This window comes from Oncorhynchus mykiss, chromosome 11 (assembly GCF_013265735.2).
Source record: "Oncorhynchus mykiss isolate Arlee chromosome 11, USDA_OmykA_1.1, whole genome shotgun sequence".
Lineage (NCBI taxonomy): Eukaryota > Metazoa > Chordata > Actinopteri > Salmoniformes > Salmonidae > Oncorhynchus > Oncorhynchus mykiss.
In genome coordinates, this window is record NC_048575.1 from 36,163,985 (window position 1) to 36,181,566 (window position 17,582).

General features: G+C 40.2%; 1 protein-coding gene across 1 annotated transcript; it reads left to right on the forward strand.

Annotated features, from left to right (window-relative positions):
• The first annotated feature begins 804 nt into the window (after nt 1-804).
• Nucleotides 805-15,114, forward strand: LOC110535631 (39S ribosomal protein L15, mitochondrial). The gene is made up of 5 exons (XM_021620743.2): nt 805-996; nt 10,700-10,857; nt 11,090-11,255; nt 11,578-11,701; nt 14,697-15,114. Exons 1-5 carry the CDS (start codon nt 892-894, stop codon nt 15,032-15,034), a joined length of 891 nt encoding a protein of 296 aa, XP_021476418.1. The 5' UTR covers nt 805-891; the 3' UTR covers nt 15,035-15,114.
• Nucleotides 15,115-17,582: the final 2,468 nt, after the last annotated feature.

Here is a 17,582-nt window from a genome sequence, read left to right on the forward strand (position 1 = left end):
TTACGTCAATGATATCATGTCACTGTGTGGGACTGTGGGTCAATTAACCTTGTCGGAGTGGGCGCCCAGATTCTAGTTTGTGAGCTAGGCAGGCTACTGCCTGGGAAGGTCTCCCACTCAGAAGCACGAGATGGGGAGGGAGGTGTGGGTAGGTTGACCTCAGGTCTCCCCACTGGAAGCCCGAGGTAGGGAGAGCGGGGGAATCTATCAAATAGTGCACCTCTAACTTTGTACAGTACTGCACACCACCAAGGTGAATTGGTTTAGTCTTGACTCTTGGTTTACAGTATTGGGGGATGGGTAATGTATTGATGCTCAAGTGCCTAATCAACACAAATGTGTTTCTATTTGTCTTTGTTACTTCTTTTTTATATTTATGAGTCTTATTTTATATATATGTATATTTATATAGTTTTAAATGTTATGATAATTTTTTTGTGTTCCAAATGTCTGAAAAAAATTTGTTAGTGCGGGGGGCGCTGAAGGGGCGTTCGCCCAGGGAGCCAAACAAGCTAGAACCGCCACTGCATACAACGTACGTAGCTGGCGTTCAACAACATAATTGACGATGTATGCTTGGATGGGAAGAAAGCGTTCAATTTGTATCGCCCTTGGCCCTATGATTTGCGATAGTTATGAGGGTACAGTTTGTTTACGTAGTCGCGGGCATCAGTTTGGCAGAGAGCGAGCGCAGTACACATTCATTGACTGGTAAACACAATGGATAGGACAACATTATAACCCAATCAAGCTGTAGGAAATCTAGATGTTCCAAAAATCAGTGAAACAATGGTACTTCCGCTTCCGGCATGTGGATTGTGTCACGTCACGTGAGCCACATCCATGGTTCCTGATTTTGTCCTTGGGTAACACTGGCATGTGGAGAGGACAATGTCTTTTACCAAAAAACCTGGTGGGAAGGCATTAGATATTTTGCAGAATTTGCCTCGTATTACTTTAGCAAACTTGCGACCGGAACCGGGGACAAAGAAAGCTGTAAGTATGCGTTTATTAGCTAGCCCAAAAGTTTCTGAAAAGCTAGCAAGCTAGCTATCATGGCTAGAATAGCCAGAGAGGAAGAGGAAAAGAGGGCCCAACTCGGAGTAAAATCTGTCCCTCCAACAGGTGGCGTTTTTTCGCCCACCAAGCAAGGAGTTCTTGCTGTCGAATTTGGTCAACAACAAAATATAATGGCTTATTTGCTACGTGAGGTTTATTTGATCAAATAGTTGTTTCCTAATGCTTGAGTTGTTACGAGTGTACTGGTATAAATAGGAGATGTGACATCCCTGCAACTTTGTGAAAAAACACTTTACATCGGAGTTGTCTCGAGATGGCTAAGCATGTTCATGTCATAGCATGTTTATTTATATTATTTTTAAATCCTTTTTTATTATTATTACATTTCAAATTACAATACAGTAACCACAAAAACATAGGATATCAGTACACGTATGTTTTCTCTGAAGAAACATAAAATAACTTTAAAGTAAAAAATACAAAAATCACATGAATTGAGTTTTAAAAGTTAAAGTGCCTAAAATAAGGTTAAGGGTTACAAATCTATGATAGATTTGTAAGAATACAGTGTATTTTTGTTGTTATTGACTAATGCTAGAGTTTATATTGAATTTGAAGTGGAAATATATTGCATTTGGGGACAGATTTAAAATATTTGTGTTTTGTGTATATAAAATTTACCAGAGAGAATTAAGAAATTAATGACCAATTCAGAAGTTTGGTTTTCATTTTAATTCATTGGTCTTATTAATAAAATAAAACATGTAAATCCTTAACTCTTAAATACTTAAAATAACTTCAGAGTCACACTCATAAAAAATGTGTATAATAGTTTCCCCTTCTTTATCACAGAAAAGTCATATGTCCTCTAAGTCAGTGGTTCTCAACTGGTTCTGCTTGGGGATGCAAATTTGACAATGACAATTGAGTCGCGACCCAATATTATGGACTGTTGATGATTACATTTTGTAATGTTGTATTGCAGCTGCCTTCTTTGGCAGGCTTTACTTGCAAAATAGACTGTCTCGCGGTGTACTATTATGGTATTAAAGTATTTCAAATATTTTTCTAAATCATTTAAATGGAACCTTTATTTAACAAGGCAAGTCAGTTAAAGAACAAATTCTTATTTAAAATAACGGCCAAACCCGGACGACGCTGAGCCAATTGTGCACCGCCCTATTGGACTCACAATCACGGCCGGATGTGATGCAGCCTGGATTTACTGAGAGAACATGTATTATCAGTTCAAGAGAATAAGCCATTTAATTAGGCGACCAGTTCACCTGTGGGGTGTAATAAATGATTAGACTCAGAACATGACATTAAAACCAGTCCAATAATGTTAATGAACAGCAACACATACCAGTGTTTAAAATAGAAAAAACAACAATCATTAGGAATTCGTAATCATCAATTACCATGTGAATAGTTTCACAACCTTAAAGTATTTTTTAAATGTGTACGTTTTTAACCAGTTCAATAAAATGTAATATAAATGTCAGAATTAATGAACAATAAAAATTAACATAGTGAACAATAACTCATTAACCTATTTATTTATTGTGTGTGGCCTTTCAGTGGGAAAGCTGGGGGTTTCTTCAGATTGATAAGTTTATTGACGTCTGGAGTGATGGTTGACAGGTCAACTCAGAGGTCGTGCTGGCTGTCCAGTCTGTTTCTGCTTATAGTTTTCAGCACGGCCATAGCAGAGAAGCCACTGGGGCGGCAGGTGGTTAGAGCGTTGGACTAGTAACCGGAAGGTTGCAAGTTCAAACCCCCGAGCTGACAAGGTACAAATCTGTCGTTCTGCCCTTGAACAGGCAGTGTTCCTAGGCCGTCATTGAAAATAAGAATTTGTTCTTAACTGACTTGCCTAGTTAAATAAAGGTAAAATAAATAAAATAAACACAGATAGGCAGTGCTGATTCACTACAGGCGAAAGCAGAACTGTGGCTGTGTCTGCGATCAAATGACAGCTCCACCAGCAGATCCTTTTCGTTGCTTGGCAACGTGACGCTTCCCATGTCTAGTCGTCTAGTCTCGTGTTCTCCACCGGGAACTAGTCGCAAAACTTTCCCTGCAGCGTGACAAGATGCTGTTTAACGTTGTTTTTTTCTTCAGTGTATCGCGATGTGCTATGTTGGTCAGATTCTTAATCTCAAAATCAGCATTGGAAAACATGTCAATCCTCCCGTTAGAAACTTGCCCAAACTGCAAATCCATGTTGTCCCTTTCTTCAAATCGATTGTGCCCCCTCCCTCCCTTGCATTGACACATTGAGCATTGAGGTCACATTGAACATTGAGGTCACACCGACCTCTGCTTGATAAAGCAGCTGTTGGTGCTGGCTCCCCATATCCCTGCAGAAGGCCTGGAAACACCTGCTTTTCGTCAAACTCTTTTTGATATAGTTGACACACTTGATCACATTCTGGAGAGTGGCGTGGAGCTCAGGCACGATGTCCTTCGCTACCAATGCCTCCCTGTGTAGGAAGCAGTGGTTCAACGTCGCCCTCGGTGCTCTCCAGGATCCGCTGTAATACTCCGGAGTGCTTTCCCGTCATGACAGCTTCCCCATCAGTGGTCACACCGACGCACCCACCCCAGGCAAGTCCCACGGAGCCCAAGTACATATCCATTGTGTTAAAGACAGCCTCTGCGGTGGTGGTGGGCAAATCAGCATTAAAAAGGACCCGCTCCTCGAATTTATTACCCCAGACGTGTCTGACATTGACCATTCGAATTGCATGGTTAGCCACATCTGTGGATTCATCAAGTTGCAGTGCATAATGGACGTTTGCACTCTGATGTCTGGTGTGTTACAGTGGGGCAAAAAAGTATTTAGTCAGCCACCAATTGTGCAAGTTCTCCCACTTAAAAAGGTGAGAGAGGCCTGTAATTTTCATCATAGGAACACTTCAACTATGACAGACAAAATGAGAAAAAAAATCCAGAAAATCACATTGTAGGATTTTTAATGAATTTATTTGCAAATTATGGTGGAAAATAAGTATTTGCAAAAATGTCTAAACTTGTTTTGTGTTTGTCATTATGGAGTATTGTGTGTAGATTGATTCAATAATCCCCCCCTCAATCTTAGAATAAGGCTGTAACATAACATTTGGGAAAAGGGAAGGGTCTGAATGCACTGTAAGTTGTGCACCTATCTTGACATGTTCTCCTAAACACAAATTATATTTCGTTAATTAAGTCCTGAAGGTATTGCTTTACATATATAATTAAATTATTTGATGTATTTGGAAGTTACATGTTTCTAAGAACTTTCTATAAGAGAGAATAATTCCTTTTTTATCAAATAAATCAAGAACAAATACTTGTTTTTAACAACAGTATCTTTGTTCTACAAAAGTGCCTTGTGTGGGGAGAAGTTATGGACAACTTATTTTCCAGGCTAAAATGTATTTTTCATGAAATTTGGAGAGTTTGATGGGTAATTTTGCTGGAGAATAGTTGCATTTCCACAAATGTAAGACCACCCAATTTCATAAAAATATGACAAGGAATGAAGTACCATATAGATTCAGAGCTAAGGATACATTTTTTAAATTCAGTTTACTTTAAAGATATTGTTGATATCAATCAAATCTAGTACTTCAAGACCACCATCAGCTCTTTGGTTTGATATTACAGACTTCTTAAGTTTGCATTGTTTATTTTTCCATATAAAGTCTAGGAAAGTTTTGTTGATATCCTTGCTGGTTTGATCCACTACAAATAGGGATTGAGCATGGTAGACAAAACGTGACAGGACCCTCCTACCCTCGACAATAAAAACCTTCCAATAATCGAGACGTCACGTAAGGGCCAGTTATTAAAGATGTATTTTGTATTCTTTAATCTCTGAGAGAAATTGAGATGTTGACGGACAATGTTTTTTTTGCCATGTGCAGCCCTAAAAATGTCACATTATCTTTCACTGGAATGTACTCAACAGATTGATCATTTGAGTTATGTATGGATAATATTTCACTTTTATTTAACTTAAGTTCCAAACCAGAAGCAGAAGAGAATGATTTGATAATATTAAGTGCAATAGTAACTTGATCCTTGTCTTTTAGAAATAGCTGTATCGTCTAGATATGTATAGAACTATTCATATCTTTATAAAATACACTGCTCAAAAAAATAAAGGGAACACTTAAACGACACCATGTAACTCCAAGTCAATCACACTTCTGTGAAATCAAACTGTCCACTTAGGAAGCAACACTGATTGACAATAAATTTCACATGCTGTTGTGCAAATAAAATAGACAACAGGTGGAAATTATAGGCAATTAGCAAGACACCCCCAATAAAGGAGTGGTTCTGGTGGGGGTTGTGCTTACAGCCCAACACCGTGCAGGACGTTTGGCATTTGCCAGAGAACACCAAGATTGGTAAATTCGCCACTGGAGCCCTGTGCTCTTCACAGATGAAAGCAGGTTCACACTGAGCATGTGACAGACGTGACAGTCTGGAGACGCCATGGAGAACGTTCTGCTGCCTGCAACATCCTCCAGCATGACCGGTTTGGCGGTGGGTCAGTCATGGTGTGGGGTGGCATTTCTTTGGGGGGCCGCACAGCCCTCCATGTGCTCGCCAGATGTAGCCATTAGGTACCGAGATGAGATCCTCAGACCCCTTGTGAGACCATATGCTGGTGCGGTTGGCCCTGGGTTCCTCCTAATGCAAGACAATGCTAGACCTCATGTGGCTGGAGTGTGTCAGCAGTTCCTGCAAGAGGAAGGCATTGATGCTATGGACTGGCCCGCCCGTTCCCCAGACCTGAATCCAATTGAGCACATCTGGGACCTCATGTCTCGCTCCATCCACCAACGCCACGTTGCACCACAGACTGTCCAGGAGTTGGCGGATGCTTTAATCCAGGTCTGGGAGGAGATCCCTCAGGAGACCCTCCGCCACCTCATCAGGAGCATGCCCAGGCATTGTAGGGAGGACATACAGGCACGTGGAGGCCACACACACTACTGAGCCTCATTTTGACTTGTTTTAAGGACATTACATCAAAGTTGGATCAGCCTATAGTGTGGTTTTCCACTTTAATTTTGAGTGTGACTCCAAATCCAGACCTCCATGGGTTGATAAATTTGATTTCCATTGATACTTTTTGTGGGATTTTGTTGTCAGAAAAAAAGTATTTAATAAGAATATTTAATTCATTCAGATCAAGGATGTGTTATTTTAGTGTTCCCTTTATTTTTTAGAGCAGTGTATATTAATAACGGAGACAAAGCTATTTCCGAAACCAATAGTGTACAACGAATGTATTAGGAATTTGTGTTAAATTGTATCAAATGCGTACAAAAGTCGAGGAAAATAATAATAGCTTCTGATTCAATTGAATCGGCGTAATCAATCAAGTCTAAAACTAACCTTATGTTACAGCTGATGTGGTGACCTTTCATGAAACCAGTTTGGGTTTCATTAACAAGGTGTTTAAAAAATGAATATATATCTTATTAGCATATGCCAAAGTTATCAATTTATAATCTGTATTTAATAATGTAATAGGTCTCCAAATATCTATGCAAAGGGCATCTTTATCAGGTTTTGGTATTAAGGAAATAAGCCCTTGTTTCATGGTACTTATCATCTCACCCTTTAGCTAGGCATTCTTGGAACATGTTGAATACTGGTCCCTCTAAATGTTCCCAAAAGTGTAAATAGAATTCCACAGAAAGATCATCTGTTCCAGGTGCTTTGCCCTTCTTCATAGATTTAAGAGCATCTCTAATTTTTGCTCTAGATCTAATTAAGGGCCCTTTAGCTAAATCCATGTACATTTGATCTAGTTCTATTCCAGAGATGTGAACACAGAGACACTGTATTCAAATCTCATTCTTCCTCTGCTGAAAGGGTATCCTTTTCTAAAAGAACATTCAATTTATTCATAAGCTCATCTTCTTTCAAAAATGTTTGCTTCTTTAGTTCCTTACTGCGTGTAATGGTGATAGATCTTACTTTGAATGTAAATATTTCCCACTTCCATGCTTTGATTCTAAATAATTTGAATTAAACGAGTCTATGATCAAGTTCTTTGTGTTCTTGTTGAAGACCGGATCATTTGGACACTGTGTTAACAACCCTCCAGGCAAGCTTCAATGCCATACAACTCTCCTTCCGTGGCCTCCAATTGCTCTTAAATACAAGTAAAACTAAATGCATGCTCTTCAACCGATCGCTACCTGCACCTGCCCGCCTGTCCAACATCACTACTCTGGACGGCTCTGACTTAGAATACGTGGACAACTACAAATACTTAGGTGTTTGGTTAGACTGTAAACTCTCCTTCCAGACCCATATCAAACATCTCCAATCCATAGTTAAATCTAGAATTGGCTTCCTATTTCGCAACAAAGCATCCTTCACTTATGCTGCCAAACATACCCTTGTAAAACTGACCATCCTACCAATCCTCGACTTTGGCGATGTCATTTACAAAATAACCTCCAATACCCTACTCAACAAATTGGATGCAGTCTATCACAGTGCAATCCGTTTTGTCACCAAAGCCCCATATACTACCCACCATTGCGACCTGTACGCTCTCGTTGGCTGGCCCTCGCTTCATACTCGTCGCCAAATCCACTGGCTCCATGTCATCTACAAGACCCTGCTAGGTAAAGTCCCCCCTTATCTCAGCTCGCTGGTCACCATAGCATCTCCCACCTGTAGCACACGCTCCAGCAGGTATATCTCTCTAGTCACCCCCAAAACCAATTCTTTCTTTGGCCGCCTCTCCTTCCAGTTCTCTGCTGCCAATGACTGGAACGAACTACAAACATCTCTGAAACTGGAAACACTTATCTCCCTCACTAGCTTTAAGCACCAACTGTCAGAGCAGCTCACAGATTACTGCACCTGTACATAGCCCACCTATAATTTAGCCCAAACTTTCCCTACTGTCTTTTATTTATTTATTTATTTATTTATTTATTTTGCTCCTTTGCACCCCATTATTTGTATTTCTACTTTGCACATTCTTCCATTGCAAATCTACCATTCCAGTGTTTTACTTGCTATATTGTATTTACTTTGCCACCATTGCCTTTTTTTGCCTTTACCTCCCTTATCTCACCTCATTTGCTCACATCGTATATAGACTTGTTTATACTGTATTATTGACTGTACGTTTGTTTTACTCCATGTGTAACTCTGTGTCGTTGTATGTGTCGAACTGCTTTGCTTTATCTTGGCCAGGTCGCAATTGTAAATGAGAACTTGTTCTCAACTTGCCTACCTGGTTAAATAAAGGTGAAATAAATAAATAAATACAATTTAGGAGTGAATTATTACGTTTCCAGTGACCTCGAATGCCATTGGATTTTTCAGAACATTCTTTTGTCAATCAAAATAATTGTATGATCAGTCAAAGGAGCATGTTTATGACTTACTTCTTGTACATACTGTACAAGTTAGGGATAAATGAGAAACAGATCAATTCTGGATCTGACCATCATTGACCTATTACACCAGGTGTATTTGTTTTAAGTTTGTTTTAAAGAAACGCCATGTATCAACCATGGTCAGTTTACTGCAACATGAGGTGAAGATGTCACTTTTCTGAGATCTCAGAGCTATTCTAGGTGGAAATCTATCTAAAGAGTTATCAGGTGTTTCATTAAATTCTCCAGATATTATACGCCATTTATTAGTATACTTGTTTTGCACCTCAGTAAGCCTATCTGCAAGATCCAAAAAACAAAGTCTTATTTGTTGTGTGAGAATTGTTTGAGAATTTTTAAATTGCATATAATAAAACAAGCATTATCTTGTACCCATGTCCCATCTTTGGACACACCAAACTCTGAAATATCACCTCTAAACTTATGAAGCAACGTCATAGTACCAGCTGAGTGGTTAGACCCGTGACTATAATAAACAGTATTTCCCCATTGTATTTTCCACAAGCTAGAATCTGAATCGCAGGAGGGAGTGTCCTGGAGTAGAATTAAATCTACATTACAGTATTTACAAAATAAAAACGGTGCTTTTCTTTTAGTTATGTTTTGTAAACCCCTGGCGTTTAGAGATACTAGGAGGTCAAGTGAATGTCATGAAAGTACTGAATGTTTTTGAAAACGCTGTGCTCAGGTAGATTGACTTGACATTGATTTCGTCCTGTTCTTTACAAATCAAATGATAACGCTAAGAGTTGGCTAAATTACTCTGGAGTAATAAGTCGATTTGTGATTTTTACGTTCACCTCGTTTTATATCACCAGGTTTGTAAATGTGAATACGGGTTCATCATATTGATCACAACCTTCTCGGTTTAGGGTAGTCCAGTTCTTTCTTTAAGCTCAGGTTTCCTTACTAGCTACCTAGCTCACTGGTTCCACTAGTTAACCAGATATTCATATCACTACACTCTATTTGTTTTTTATTTAAATTACATTTTGTCAAGTTATATAACGTTCTGAATTCAGTGCACTAAATATGTCAGAGCATCTCTCTCCGTTGAATACCAGCTGTTGACGTCATCGAATATAAAAAAAATATTACAATAATGAGATCCTCCGAAACACAACCCTGCCAAAGCCGCACTACTTCTTGACATATTGCTCGCTTAACCCGGAAGCCAGCTGCACCAATGTGTCAGAGGACAACTGGCAACCGAAGTCAGCTTGCAGGTGCCCGGCCCGCCACAAGCAGTCGCTAGAGTGCGATGGGACAAGGAAATCCTGGCCGGCCAAACCCTCCCCTAACCCGGACGATGCTGGGCCAATTGTGCGCCGCCTCATGGATCTCCCACTCACGGCTGGCTATGACACAGCTTGCAATCGAACCTGGGGCTGCGATGCAGTGCCTTAGACCGCTGCATCTCTCAGGAGGCCCCATTATGGGATATTGTGTGTGGATTGATGAAGGAAACAACAATTTTAATACATTTTAGAATAAGGCTGAAACTTAACAAAATGTGGAAAAAGTAAAGGGGTCTGAATACTTCCCGAATGCACTGTACATTTCAATCACATTAAAATAAATGTTATGTTCATTCAAATTACTTCTGTTATACTGTTTGTACATTTTGGCTAAATATATTTCATGATGTATAACAACATGTGCACAATGATGTGCCAAATCTTAATTTAGTGCATTAATATAGGGTAAGCATTTAGAATAAGCCGCCTCAATTTTTGCAGCCATTGGTGGTAATATCACTCTAGGAACTGATCCGTCGTCAATATTGTGGAGTAATTCTAATGCTAAGGAAAGATTTGAATAGTGAAAGCTGGTCCGAGAGCAGCACTGCTTTTCTGTTGATCCTATTGGTAGCAACACATGGTCTAACTACAGACTTAGCAAACGTTCTCTCCATGTGCTTGTTTGGGAAAAACACTTACATCGTTATTTAAGAAACAACTTTATATCTGGAACAATCATTGTAATGCTTAAGTTACATCACAACTGGGAAACGAGGCCCTGGTACCGTCAAATAATGGACATAAAAAATATGTGTATGTCAGATAATGTGATATAACCAATCTAGCTAATTCATTGCATGAATTCATTGTGACAATGACAAATAATTTACTTTTGATTACTATGTAATATGTCAATTGTTACATTATGAAACATTAATAGTGAAGAAAGAATAGCACAAACACTGATAATGTGAATCCAATTCTGTCTCATCTATCATTTTGTAGGAGAAGAAGCGAGGCAGAGGCCAACATGGAGGAAACAGAAGTGGCCGGGGTCACAAAGGGGAGAGGCAGCGAGGCAACCGACCTCGCCTGGGGTTCGAGGGGGGTCAGACTCCCTTCTATCTAGCCATCCCCAAATACGGCTACAATGAGGGACACAGGTACATTGTTGTTCCATGTGCATTGTTGAACACGCCATGTTCTGTTGGTCATACTATCAAACGGGCATAACGTTCCAATACAGAGATGCAGTCTGAGAAGCAACAAAGTAAGGCTTTGTAGCTTTTCATACTGTATCTCTGTACTGTAATTGTTATTGCTTTGATGTCAATCACATTTTCTATACGTTATAGCCGTTTGTTTAAGGACAGGAGATTATGCTTTTCTTCCTAGTCGGCGGGCTCAGTACCAGCCACTGACCTTGAACAGGCTGCAGTATCTGATTGACCTTGGCCGGATTGACCCCACTCAGCCCATTGACCTGACACAGCTGGTCAACGGCAGGGGAGTGACCATACAGCCCCAGAAGAGGGACTATGGTGTTCAGCTTGTTGGCGAGGTATTTACATTGGCTACATTTACACCTATGAGCTGTCATGACTGTGTCTCCGCTTGATTTGGGGGTGAATTCATTGTTACGGAAGCTTGGGGATGAAACACGATCCCACCAAGGTAGTTGATTACTTATATTTATGTAAAGCAAGGAAGATATGTTATTTAGTGCACATATATTTTGCCAGTAGGGGGCAGTATTTGGCTAATTAGATTGTAGTGTGATTATGCTAGACCAGAGGCAGTTTTTTCCCCGTTCTGTAGGTTTGTTCTGTATTGATTGAAAATCTATTTTCTCTATTCTTGCATCCAATTGTGTGTGTTATCAGGGTGCTGGTATCTTTGCAGCAAAAGTCAACATAGAAGTTCAGATGGCGTCTGAGGAGGCCATTGCTGCCATTGAGAGAAACGGAGGGATCGTCACTACAGGTTTCTATGACCCCAGAAGTCTCGGTGAGTAGTAGTGATGGTAATGTCGTAGTAGATAACACTTTACAATAAGTTTCCATTTCTAAAGTGTTTATAAAGGGGTTATAATTATGTTATTTAATCAAATGCATTAAACTATTAATAAACGGTTATATCGCATTGGTCAAAATAGTGCAATAACTGGTCAGTGTTTGCCAAATAGTGAGACAATATTTACCTCCAGTTATTAACCATTTATAAATGCACTTACAAATGCATATATTGATGAACCCTTACGCAACCGTATTGTCAATAGTTGCATAGTTGAACAATAGTTATTTTCTCACTTTTGGGTGTGATGCATTGGTGCTCTGTCCCTGGAACAGACAAGCTTTGTTTTCATGTGTCTTGGCCCACGTTTGAAACCCTGATGCCCTGGACAAATTTACATCCAGGACATAATTAAATTATTACCCCTTACCAGATTATATCAACACACACTTACCACTTCTCTGTGATAGTCCAAGTATGGTGAATGCTCTGGTGTGAAATGGTAACCCTAATACCTTTGGTCTGTGTAACAGTGGAAGATATATCCTCTCACAACATGGACTGTTTTGGTCTTCATACCCACAATGAATTGACTGAACATGCTTAACTATGTGCTATCTTCTCTCATGTATGTGGTGATGAGTACCCAATACTGTCCTATAAGTATGTATAAACTCTGAGTGAACTCTTAAATCTATAAATGATTTACCAACATGTATAACTGCTAAAAGTATACCTTATTTTAAGTAACAGATCTATGAACATGTATAACTGCTCAAATTATACCTTATTTTAAAGTGTCAATCCACAGACCAATAACAAATTAGTCACCAATATTTATAACTGCTGAAAAGATTCCTTTAAACGTCGCAGAAATCGCTCTGCCATTTCCTGGTTGCCTAATTTCAGTTTTGTGACAAAACAAGCATTCATTGTGTAGACAATCATTGAACCATCTAGACCGCTGTAAAATATTTTTCCCATAACCCAGAATATCGTATTTTTAGCTGTGTGAAGCTGGTGTACAAAACTGAAGGTAAAAACAAAACTTAAAAACAGGAAAGATAGAAATAGCGCACATAGAACAGATGTACCACTTATTAGACTTGCTTTCAATGAGAATGACAGATCTAGAACCTTTTAAAGAAAGGGGAACCCTACTGATCATTTATTAATGAGCTAGGCCTACCAATATTTATATCTTCAAAAAAATATTCCTTAAAAGAAAGTAGAAACCTTCTGGCCATTTATTAATGTCAAGATACAAACATTTTATAACAGTATATAACCTCCTCAAACATGCAATACATACTAAGAACAACATTTCATTTAATAGGATACATTGGGGGGACTCAAATCTGTAGCCTGTCATTGGTATAGTGAGTAGCCTATGTAATTCGGATAAACAGGGGGGGTCTTTTTCTCCCCCTTTTAACATTTACAAGTCAGAATAGGAATGTATAACAGATGAACTATTTAAAATACAACACAGTCCCCTTCTGTGTCTTCATCTGTTTCTTTCTTGTTAATCATTTTCCCATCCTGGAGTCTGAGACCTTATGGCAGGGATCATCAACTAGATTCAGCGCGTGCAAATGTTTTTGCTGAGCGGATGGTCGGGGGACCAGAACATAATTCCAAGTAATTTGTAAACTGCAAATTGACTGCAAGAGGCCCAAACTGATATAATGTTTGACTGAAACATAATTTCAAACCTTGCTTACATTTGTATACAATCACGTCTCTCTATTATGCGTGGGAATACTTGGGAACAGATTTTTTTACATTAAAATCACTTGGAGCTGATTTCCTGGTGTTTTACAGTCTTATGTCCAGCAATGAAAAAAATATATATATAAATATGTGTTTTTGTTCAGAAAACCTGGCAGTTGGGAATGTTAGGGAGAGGAATTTATGGCAACTTTATGGCAACCTAGCTACATTACTCTACTATCATCATTATCATAATTTCTACCATTTATGCTTAACTAATTATGTTATCCACTGCTAGCTAATAATATTAATAATAATAGTTAGAGTTTAACATTACTTGTAAACACTAATAGTTGACACTGATGAAAGGGCTTAGCTAGGTAATTACCACATTTTTTGCTAATACGCTAGCTAGCAAGTTAAGTCCTAAAACAGGGGGTATTTTTCTAGCTAGCTAGCCAGCAAACGTGATCTACTTATTTAGTTAGCTATATCATGCCAAAGATTATCTTGTGTAGTCTAGCAGAATGTCTATATTCAAAAATACATTTGAGGTTCTATCTACTGCTAGCTAGCGGGCTAGCTAACGTTTCCTAGCTATGTAGGCAGGACAGATGTGCTAGCAAACATTAGCTAACTGAGCAGCTGGTGTTTTACAGTCTCCGCTGTCAACATTTGTATCTTGTGAACGTTTATTTTGCGCAATCTCTTTGGTCTGGCCTTCGCACCTTTCTCATAGCCACGTCCAACATGATTGTTCACGACGCACTGTCACATGATGTCAGTGCCAACACAACATTTTGTGCACATTCCAGGTCGTTTATTTTAAGCGCGTTTCACATATCTCCCAAAGTTGGGAACGTTTTTCAGTTTTTCATGGAAGCCTCAATCTATCCGCAATATTAAAGCTGATCTACCCCCCCCATTGACCAATAATTTCTGTTCCTGGGAAAGAGCAGGAATGCATCATACCCAAAAGTGAGAAAATAACTATTGTTTAACTTTGCAACCGTTGAAAATAAGGTTGCATGATTATAATTGTAAGTACATTTATAAATGGTTAATAGCTGGGGGTGTTTTGTTATAACCTATTTATTAATGATTTATTATGCATTTACATAATAAGTCATTTTAGAAACCCTTTACAAATAGAACCCTATTGTAAAGTGTTACTCCGTAGAAACACATTAAGCCAAAACTTGAATCATCTTGCTATGACGCCACTTACATTTTACACTTGGAGAGGTAGTAACTCTGTGCTTTGTTCTGTCTGTAGCGGTCCTGTGTAAGCCTGTGCCATTCTTCTTAAGTGGACAGCCCATTCCAAAGAGAATGTTGCCTGGGGAGGACATGGTCCCCTACTACACAGATGCTGCCAACCGTGGTTACCTGGCAGACCCAGAGAAGATTCAAAAAGCACGGATAGCCTTGGCCCAGAAGTATGGCTACGTTTTACCGGACATTTCCAAAGACGAGTTGTTCCACATGCTCTTTATGAGGAAGGACCCCAGACAGATCTTCTTTGGCCTCTCGCCAGGCTGGGTGGTCAACATGACAGAGAAAAAGATTCTGAAACCGACTGACGACAAACTGCTCCAATATTACAATTCTTAAAAATGATTAACATAAACATGCTCTGTTTATATACATAAATGTCATGATGGGTGATTTAAAATAAACGTCTCTTAGCATAACTGGCCAACGGATTCAGCTTTTTCAACACAACTGATGTACTGTGTATACTGTATTAAATGTTCATAATTTAATGCCATAGTTCTCTCATTCGTCTTAGGGGCGTTTCACCCAAAATCTGAAAATAATGTATTTCTATTGTACATCTCTGTAAGAAAGGCACCATGCTTAATGATCAATGCTTATAGTGAATGGAGGAGTAAATTGAGGTTAGGTTACGCACACTACTTGACCAAAAGTATGTGGACGACTGCTCGTCGAACATCTCATTCCAAAATCATGGGCATTAATATGGAGTTGGTCCCCCCTTTGCTACTATAACAGCCTCCTCTCTTCTGAGAAGGCTTTCCACTAGATGTTGGAACATTGCTGTGGGGACTTGCTTCTATTCAGCCATGAGGATTAGTGAGGTCGGGCACTGATGTTGGGTGATTAGGCCTGGCTCGCAGTCGGCGGTCCAATTCATTCCAAAGTTGTTTGATGGGGTTGAGGTCAGGGCTCTGCAGGCCAGTGAAGTTGTTCCCCACCGATCTTGACAAACCATTTTTTATATGGACCTCGCTTTGTGCACGGGGGCATTGTCATGTTGAAACAGGAAAGGCCCTTCCCCAAACTGTTACCACAAAGTTGGAAGCACAGTTGTCTAGAATGTCATTGTATGCTGTAGCGTTAAGATTTCCCTTCGCTGGAACTAAGGGGCCTAGGCCGAACCATGGAAAAAGAAGCCCCAGGCCGTTATTCCTCATCCACCAAACTTTACAGTTGGCACTATGCATTGGGGCAGGCAGCATTCTCCTGGCATCCACCAAACCCAGATTTGTCCAACGGACTGCCAGATGGTGAAGCATGATTCATCACTCCAGAGAACTTGTTTCCACTGCTCCAGAGTTCAGTGGCGATGAGCTTTACACCACTTTAACCGACCCTTGGCATTGCGCATGGTGATCTGACGCTTGTGTGCGGCCATGTAAACCCATTTCATGAAGCTCCCGACGAACAGTTAATGTGCTGATGTTGCTTCCATAGGCAGTTTGGAACTCAGTAGTGAGTGTTGTAACCGAGGACGGACAATTTTTACATGCTTCAGCACACGGCAGTCCCGATCTGTGAGCTTGTGTGGCCTACCACTTCACGGCTGAGCCGTTGTTGCTCCTAGACGTTTCCACTTCACAATAACAACACTTACAGTTGACGGGCTGCTGTAGCAGGGCAGAAATTTGACAAACTGACTTGTTGGAAAGGTGGTATCCTATGACGGTGCCATGTTGAAAGTCACTGAGCTCTTCAGTTAGGCCGTTTTTTGTTGTTTCTTCCCCCCCCCCCCCCCCCCCCCCCCCCCAATTTTGTGGTATCCAATGGGTAGTTACAGTCTTGTCCCATCGCTGCAACTCCCGTACGAACTCGGAAGAGGCGAAGGTCAAGAGCCATGCATCCTCTGAAACACGACCCAGCCAAGCCGCACTGCATCTTGACACAATGCCCGCTTAACCCGGAAGCCAGCCGCACCACAACGTGTCAGAGGAAACACCGTACACCTGGCGTCCGTTTCAGCGTGCATGCGCCCGGCCCGGCCCGGCACAGGAGTCGCTAGAGCGCGATGAGACAAGTACATCCTTGCCGTTCAAACAATTCCATAGCCCGGACGATGCTGGGCCAATTGTGCGCCACACCATGAGTCTCCCGGTCGTGGCCGGCTGCGACAGAGCCTCGACTCGAACAAGGATCTCTAGTGGCACAGCTAGCACTGCGATGCAGTGCCTTAGACCACTGCACCACTCAGGAGGCATTAAGGCCATTCTACTGCCAACGTTTGTCTATGGAGATCGCATGGCTGTGTGCTCGATTTTATGCACCTGTCAGCAATGGGTGTGGCTGAAATAGCCAAATCCACTCATTTCAAGGGGTGTCCACATATTTGTGAATGTGCAGTACCAGTCAAAAGTTTGGACACCTTCTCATTCAATGATTTATTTATTTGTACAATTTTCTACGTTGTAGAATAATAGTGAAGGCATCAAAACTATGAAATAACACCTATGGAATCATGTCGTAACAAAAAAATCGTTAAACAAAATAATCTATTTTATTATTTTAGATTTAATATCTAACATTTGGACTCATCAGACCAAAGAACTGATTTCCACCGGTCTAATGTCCATTGCTTGTGTTTCTTGGCCCAAGCAAGACTCTTCTTATTATTGGTGTCCTTTCAGTAGTGGTTTCTTTGCAGCAATTTGACCATGATGGCCTGATTCACGCAGTCTCCTCTGAACAGGTAATGTTGAGATGTGTTTCTTACTTGAACTCTGTGAAGCATTTATTTGGGCTTCAATGTCTGAGGTTGGTAACTAATGAACTTATCCTCTTCGACAGAGGTAACTCTGGGTCTTCATTTCCTGTGGCGGTCCTCATGAAAGCCAGTTCAATCATAGCGATTGCACTTGAAAAATATTCAAAGTTCTTGATATTT

Excerpts from the sequence above, each read along its gene's own strand:
- LOC110535631 (XM_021620743.2), top strand. The coding sequence starts at position 892 with ATGTCTTTTACCAAAAAACCTGGTGGGAAGGCATTAGATATTTTGCAG. Across the intron at positions 10,858-11,089 it reads GGCTACAATGAGGGACACAG|TCGGCGGGCTCAGTACCAGC; the intron begins GTACATTGTTGT and ends TTTTCTTCCTAG. Across the intron at positions 11,256-11,577 it reads GTGTTCAGCTTGTTGGCGAG|GGTGCTGGTATCTTTGCAGC; the intron begins GTATTTACATTG and ends GTGTGTTATCAG.